Source organism: Saccostrea cucullata, unplaced genomic scaffold (genome assembly GCF_032062105.1).
Source record: "Saccostrea cucullata isolate Sc308-1 unplaced genomic scaffold, CSIRO_AGI_Scuc_v1 ctg12815, whole genome shotgun sequence".
NCBI lineage: Eukaryota > Metazoa > Mollusca > Bivalvia > Ostreida > Ostreidae > Saccostrea > Saccostrea cuccullata.
The window spans coordinates 11,471-18,693 of NW_026921279.1; the positions used below are offsets into that span (position 1 = coordinate 11,471).

General features: G+C 34.9%; 3 protein-coding genes across 3 annotated transcripts; 2 read left to right on the plus strand and 1 right to left on the minus strand.

Annotated features, from left to right (window-relative positions):
• The first annotated feature begins 1,073 nt into the window (after nt 1–1,073).
• On the plus strand, nt 1,074–3,231 carry LOC134259611 (uncharacterized). The gene is made up of 2 exons (XM_062742214.1): nt 1,074–1,691; nt 2,094–3,231. Exons 1-2 carry the CDS (start codon nt 1,156–1,158, stop codon nt 3,229–3,231), a joined length of 1,674 nt encoding a protein of 557 aa, XP_062598198.1. The 5' UTR covers nt 1,074–1,155.
• Nucleotides 3,232–3,499: 268 nt separating this feature from the next.
• On the minus strand, nt 3,500–6,061 carry LOC134259612 (uncharacterized). The gene is made up of 4 exons (XM_062742215.1): nt 5,957–6,061; nt 5,249–5,382; nt 4,863–5,026; nt 3,500–4,715 (listed from the first exon to the last, which is right to left on the minus strand). Exons 1-4 carry the CDS (start codon nt 6,031–6,033, stop codon nt 3,606–3,608), a joined length of 1,485 nt encoding a protein of 494 aa, XP_062598199.1. The 5' UTR covers nt 6,034–6,061; the 3' UTR covers nt 3,500–3,605.
• A 188-nt stretch (nt 6,062–6,249) lies between these two features.
• LOC134259613 (glutamate receptor ionotropic, kainate 2-like) lies at nt 6,250–7,007 on the plus strand (the record flags this gene model as incomplete). The annotated part of the gene is made up of 2 exons (XM_062742216.1): nt 6,250–6,339; nt 6,653–7,007. Coding segments are annotated over exons 1-2 (445 nt in total), but the record flags the coding sequence as incomplete, so codon positions are not given.
• Nucleotides 7,008–7,223: the final 216 nt, after the last annotated feature.

Below are 7,223 nucleotides of genomic sequence, written 5' to 3' on the forward strand. Positions count from 1 at the left end.
ATAATTAATACTAGTCATATCATACTTTGGATGAAGGGGGCCCCTGAAGCTCTTTGGTTTTTGTGTATTTTAAGAGTAAAACTAGGCACAAAAATATTGGTATTGTACTAAAATATGGCAATATTAATATAATTCATATCATACTTTGAAATTTAAGGGGAGGGGTCATACACATGTATACCTTCCTTAAATCCACCACTGTATACTTTATCGGGAAGTATAATTCTTTGACAAGAAAATTTATCTTTTGTGGTGTTTAAGAATTTGCTTGTATTTAAAGTGATTCATCACATCTACTGAGTGCACATTGTCATGTTGATCAACTGACTACAAGTATCCAGTCTGGTAATCTGATTTTAAATATTATTTGGTTCTAAAATGGCGAGCGAAGCGAGCCAAAAAAAATTGCTGAATTGAAGATTCTGAGGTTAAATTACACAGAAATAAAAAGGTATTTTCACAATATTTAAATATCATAAGTCAAGGTCAGATTATTTATTTTCTTTGCAGAGGAGGGCAGATTATTTATTTTCAACATTTTCAGGGACAGATTATTTATTTCCAAAATCTGCCAGCCCCCCCCCCCCCCCCCCCCCTCAGAATCAAATGGTCGTCCCCTTAATCATTTAATTGTCAGTTCTGAGGGTGATATTTATTGTGATGTTTTACTTAATCATTTAATTGTAAGTTCTGAGGGTGATATTTATTGTGAGGTTTTATCGAACTGTAGGAAGTTCTGAAGGAAATATTTATTATGTCGCCCCGAACGAAGTCGGGGACGACAAATTGCGATTGTACGCATGTTTTTTGTCCAGGCGGTTTCTCGAAGATGGCTGGGACAATCTTCCTGAAACTTCCCTCAAAGAACGATCACTGGTTGTAGTTGTGCCATGTGGTCATTCAGTTTCAAAATGGCTACCGTTGCCATGGAAACCTACAAAAAGCAACGAATTTTGTCCGCGAGTGTTCTCTCTGGTTCCTTGGACATTCGTCATGAAACTTTACTGCTTAATTGATTAGTATCTGTAATTGTGCGTGTTGCATTAAGAATACGGAATATCGGAACTCCAAAATTGTGGAACTCTTTTAAAAAAGAAGTCACAAAAATGACGCGTAACTTGGGCAACTTTTGTAAACAAATCGGTAGCTAATCTAATGGCAGAGAACGAATCATTTCTTGTGCAAAAATCTTTGCCCGATTTAAAGAAATTTTTGACAGATCGTGGTATAAGGGTATCGGGCTACAGAAAACATGAGTTATTAGACTTAGCTCGCGAAGCGTGTAGACAAAATTTGCAGCCAAAATGCGATTTAGCACAAGATTCTGCAGATCGACTGAAACGTAGGACTGTCCATGGCGTAACATATCCACATCCCAATTCCCCAAATATTAAATGGGATGATTGTTTAGATAAAATACCGTCCATTGAGGCGTATGATATTCAGTATTATTTAAAAACCAGTTGCCTGTGGACAAATGAAAGACTGAAAAATTACAAATCCGACAACAGCTACCGCTTGCATTCAAATGGTCACATTAGTAACGTGGCCATGTCTAAACTCGACTCTAATCTATGCTATATCAGAGGTTCATCCACTCCAGAGGAACGACAGACAGCTGAGCCCTACAAAATGTGGCTGTTGGTACAAGAGAATGGAACAATTGTCTCTGGAGAGTGCACATGTGTTGCGTATGTACTAGATCTATTATACAATAATTCGTCGCGGACGTTTGAGAAAACATTGGATTGAAATTATAATTCTAGGTTGTGACATGATATCAGTGTTTTTCTTAAATGTTGGCTGCTCTATAAGCATTTTATATTTATACAGATCAGAATTTTCTATCCAATGTTTTTAAAAGAAAAAATTATCAGATTGCGGAAATAACTAACTGTTCTCCAGAAGAAAAGCTGTAATGATTTTTTAAAAAGTATAATATATTTTTTAAAGCATTCAACGATTCGCAAAATTAAAATTCTGCATGAATAAATGGTATTTTTTTTAAACGATAGCAAAGGTATCAAAGCATGAATAAAGATGCCAAATTTTGACTTCATAATATAAATAGCAGTACCATAATTTTTTTGTAGTGGTGATGGTACATGTAAGCATATTGCTGCTTTGCTGTTTGGACTTCAACAATTTTGCCTAGGACTGAATGATCGAACAGAGATTGGTGTCACTGATAAAAAGGCTAAGTGGACAAATCCTGTGAGGTCAACAAGACCAGTAAAAATTACCGACCTTGATCTAAGACAGCAACCAAACAACCAACCTCAGCCCATGGCATGTGATGAAGAATACACACCTGTTACTAATGAACAATTAAACAATCGAACTGAAAAAGATATATACAAACTTTTAAAAGCAGAAAAATTGGCTGCATGTGCAGCATATACCCTATCTGATAGTTCTGATTCTGAGTATGAATTTGAAGAAAGTGTGTGTGAGAATGTGACTGAATTTGCTCAAAATTTTTATGTGATGAATCCAAATGCTTCCTTTGAAGAATTTGTTGATGGTCTTAGAGTTTATTTTGACAGAAATCTTGCGGTCAAAATTTCAAAATGTACAGTTGGTCAAAACTCATCAGATGTATGGCATCATCAAAGAGCAGGTCGCATTACTGCATCATCTGTGTTTAACTGCCTGCATTTCAGTGGTCGGAATGAAAATGGTAGCCTTGTTACACAAATTCTTTGTAAAAAATATGCTACTTCAGAATCTAATTGTATTCCTGCACTTGTACATGGTAGAAAATACGAAGCAAAAGCTAGAGATATGTATTTGGAGTTAAATGGGAAAATTCACACTAATCTAAGATATTCCAGTGCAGGCCTGATAATCGATGATGAGCTTCCTTTCATTGGTGCCTCACCAGATGGTTTACTAGAGTGTGATTGTTGTTTACCGGGGTGCCTCGAAATTAAATGTCCATACAAGTATAAAGATAAAAATCCAAAGGAGGCAGCAGCATGTGATTTAAAAAATTTTGAACTAAGAAAAGGATTTCCTGTTTTAAGGAAAAACAGTAACTCACCATATTATTGTCAAATGATGTGTCAAATGGCTGTTACAAAACGTACCTATTGTGATTTTATTTTGTACACACACTCAGGAATTTTTTCTGAAAGAGTGTTCTTCAATGGACAAATATGGGAATGTATGAAAGAAAAAATTGTCAAGTTTTATAAGACATTTATATTTCCAAAAATCATCATCAACTGAATTTATTATTATGCAATTTATATTTAAAAAATTAAAGAAATTGTTCGAAACATATCCAAATCAGTCATTTTTTTTCCTACATGCTTTGAATATTGCAGACTTAGTGCAGCATTACGGAACACTGATAAAAAAGATTTGTCCTTCATATAAACTTTTAATCAGTAAATCTGTAATAATAGATATGTCAATATAACAGTACATAACAGATAACACTAACATAAAACTTCCTTCATTCAAAACAGTGAACTAAATAAATATCAAATAAATAATGTAAAAGAATGAACTTTTGGCACAAAATTTAAGTTGTTGCACTTGTAATGTTATAGCACTTGCAAACAATAATCATGGTATTTTATTTACTTAGTTAGAAAATCTTATTTTTTCTGAACTTTGCTGACAAGGGGAGCCATAAAATTACAAAAAATACCCGCTACTTGTAAGGCTTGATTTGCAACAGACAATGATTTTATGTACATAATACCATCAAAGAATTTGTAACTTTTCAGTCTCTGAATTGCACGCTCCACATGAATGCGCAATGAGGCAATGTTTTTCGACTCCTTAATTTGTTTAGATGTCAAGTATTTGCCTTTTCCATACTGACATGGCCGACAAAATGGTGGCATATTCAGCTGGGCTCCCCTTTGAAGAAGGAGGTCATTAATTAGAAATCCGCGATCTGCCATAACATGATCACCTCGCTGAATAAGATCTAGAAATCCACTTCTCAGAGTAATGCTGCGATCTGAAATGTTTCCAGACCATAATTCAGATATGAATGTAAAGGCCCCATTTGGTGAAATCCCAACCAGTGCTTTGAAAGTGTTCTTGTTTTTGTAATTTGACCAAGTTCTGCTCTGAGCTGAAGGATTCCTCGGACGTTGAACAAAGATCTCTGTTGCATCAATTATGACTCTTGTGTTTGGGTATTTTAAACGGAAGGAAAGAGGCATATGCTTTTTTATTTTTTGCCTTGATGGCCACTTAAGTAATGGTTTTAATTGCTGATCTAGGAAACACATCCATGTGGTGAATATGGAAGAAACTGTGGACTGAGACACGCCAAACAAAACTGAACAGAACATGGTGTTCAGGCCTAAACGCAGACGAAGTAGTGCCAAAATGAATTCTTCAAATAACTGCAGTTTTCTTTGTTTACCAGGTCTCCTTAAATTTTCTGAGTGCCACTTTTTTTCATGACTTGATGATCTACGAGTCCAATACTTCATACTGGAAGCTGCGCCATTCAATATGTCGAACAAACCCTTTAAAAACAGAAGAGAAGGCAGCCCAAGAAAAAGTCTTACATGGTTGTCACACTTCGTTAGTTTATCTATTAAAATCTCTCGGAAAAGTTTGTCTTTGTTTTGAAGTTTGGATTCAACTTCCTTTCTTTGTCTTTCACTTTCATTTAACTGATTTTTCAGTTGTGTGTTTTCCTCTTGAAAAGCCACTACCCTCTCCTCAAGTTGTTCACAATGAACCTACAAAGTTAAGCACACATTAAATTTTTTTTAAACAAACATTAAAAACAATAGAGAATACATATTTGCTCAAACACCCTGTACATGTATTTATGTGACATAACATGAAATAATTAAAAAAAAACAATTGCTCTGCTGTAAAAATACCTTCAGATGCCTATTTTCATGTTCCAAATTTGTTATTTGGGTATCAGCATCTGCCCAGTCTGTGTCACTAAGATGAGATGAACCTGACACAGGACTCGCTACATATGGGTGGTCATGTTGCATGATGCCAGGTAGGGAATATGGTGTATCAGTTGTAATTGGAACTGTGAAAGAAAAATACATATACAAAAGCATATTTTTATGCATATGAAAATATACTGGTTATGATCTTTTTGGATATATTTGTTATTATTGATTATGCAAGTTTCTTTAATCCAGACATTTCTGATAATAGAAAAAAAACATAGATAAATGACAAACTTTTTAAACAAAATCAAAGAAGTGTTATGTTTTTAGTTATTTTTAAGAAAACTGTGTCTTCCAACCTTTTCCTCCTTCCTTGTCAGGAATAATGATTTCATGCTGTATGCCTTGATATAACTCTGCCACTGGTACTGGCTGGACAAATACACTAGTCTGTGAAGTCCTTTGTTTTTTTCCTTCAGAGTGACTTTCATTTCTGCACGTAAAATGTTTGATTAACAGTTTTTATTACAACATAATTCATGCTATATAAAATGATATTTGTGTGTGTGTGTTTCTGAATGAAATTTAGATATTGATTATTCATGCAAATTATATTGAATATATTCTTTACGCAAGAAATTAATATGTACTCTTGTTTCCTGTCACCCGAGCTACCCTAACATTTTACCCTGCAACCCTAACTTTTTTTTATATTCATTGGGGGAGGGGGGCTATTTTCCTGAAATACTAAAGTCACCCGGCCAACAATATTAACAGAGCTAATACATCTAAAGTGCACAGGATACCTTTATTTTATAAATCTTTATTAATAAACCTGCTCTGTAAAGTGTAAACATACTGTTTTCTTGTTATTACATGATACATATTCTCCATCCATTGAGCTATGAAATTAATTTTTTCCCTACCTACCTACCCTATTTCTTTTTTGGTCAGGGAACAGGAAACAAGAATATATATTTTCGTTTGGCCTAATAATCTGATAATAGAAATATGGGTATCACATTTTTATGTAAAATTATCATTGATCGAGAAGCTAAAATACAAACCCCTGGGAAGATGAAGTACTGTTGTATTTTGAAGTCAATGTTTTCCTCTTTCCTTGACCCTGGGCCTGGTCATGCATGTAGTTATTATATTCAAATAAAGTTGGTATTGGGTAAGTATCAGTGGGTCTTCCATCTACAAAATGTCTGGAGCATACTGCGTGCCAGTGATCTGTGTTACTAGGTTTGAAATTTTTACGACGTACCGCATTTATCCACTGGCGCCGAAGTTTTGGATTTTTAGTTGCGGAAGGCAATACATAAAAATTGACAACATTTCCATTTTTATCTACCATATGCGGGTATTTACTGAGTCTGTTAGATTTCCTGGAGTCATTGTTACATCCCACGGCAATACAATGGTAATTTACCATGGTTATTTGCAGGTAAGACGCGGTTATTTGACATCATAAGACATGACAAGTTCTGCAGCGCGTCCTTGTTTACAAAATGTTGCCCAAGTTCACGCCAAAAACGAGATCTCGTTAGACACACTAAATATTAAAACCGCGACGGAATTAAAGACGAAATAATAGTTCCGATGTTGGCTATTGGGACGTTTCAATAATAATACTTTTCTTTAAAATTTCACAAATTGCATATGATTTTATTTTATACTTTTGAAGCTCTATGCACTTTGCATGGCTTGTTCTCAATTTATGAATACTAAATTTTGTTTCTTTTATAATTTTTTCATAGAGAGTGGATTTGGCCGCCGGTCCATTTACAATAACTTCGGAGCGGGCACAAGTTGTCGATTTTTCAACTCCTTTTCTGACTACACCTTTTGGTATAGTTCTAAGGCAACCACACAAAGCTGAAGAATCAATCGGCCATCGTCTGCTGAGGGTCTGGGATCCTTTAAAGCCTAGTGTATGGATGATGATTTTCATTTCGTTTGTTGTTACCAGCACACTTCTTTATGTGGTGTCTTATTTTAATCCTTATGAATGGCGGAGGATGTCACGTGATGGCGAGGCCTCTCTACGAGAGGGAGAGTCTTTTACGTGTATGAACAGTTTCTGGTTTGTGATGAGTGCTTTAATGTGGCAAGGTACGTATTCCGTTATCACTTGGTTGGTACCAGAGGGGTTTATGCAAAAACAATCATGAATGAGCGAAAAAAAAAAACAGAAAATGAGAATGAGAAAATAAGAACTACTGAATGTCAAGGCCTTGAATGTCTCCTGGAAATAATTTTTAATGTTTTTACTTCAAGTATATTTGTGGCTTTCTTGTTGAGAAAGTTCTGAAAGTTTGATTTTTACAA

Excerpts from the sequence above, each read along its gene's own strand:
- LOC134259611 (XM_062742214.1), top strand. The coding sequence starts at position 1,156 with ATGGCAGAGAACGAATCATTTCTTGTGCAAAAATCTTTGCCCGATTTA. Across the intron at positions 1,692-2,093 it reads GGAGAGTGCACATGTGTTGC|TGGTGATGGTACATGTAAGC; the intron begins GTATGTACTAGA and ends ATTTTTTTGTAG.
- LOC134259612 (XM_062742215.1), bottom strand. The coding sequence starts at position 6,033 with ATGCATGACCAGGCCCAGGGTCAAGGAAAGAGGAAAACATTGACTTCA. Across the intron at positions 5,383-5,956 it reads AGTACTTCATCTTCCCAGGG|AAATGAAAGTCACTCTGAAG; the intron begins GTTTGTATTTTA and ends TTTTACGTGCAG. Across the intron at positions 5,027-5,248 it reads TGACAAGGAAGGAGGAAAAG|TTCCAATTACAACTGATACA; the intron begins GTTGGAAGACAC and ends TTTCTTTCACAG.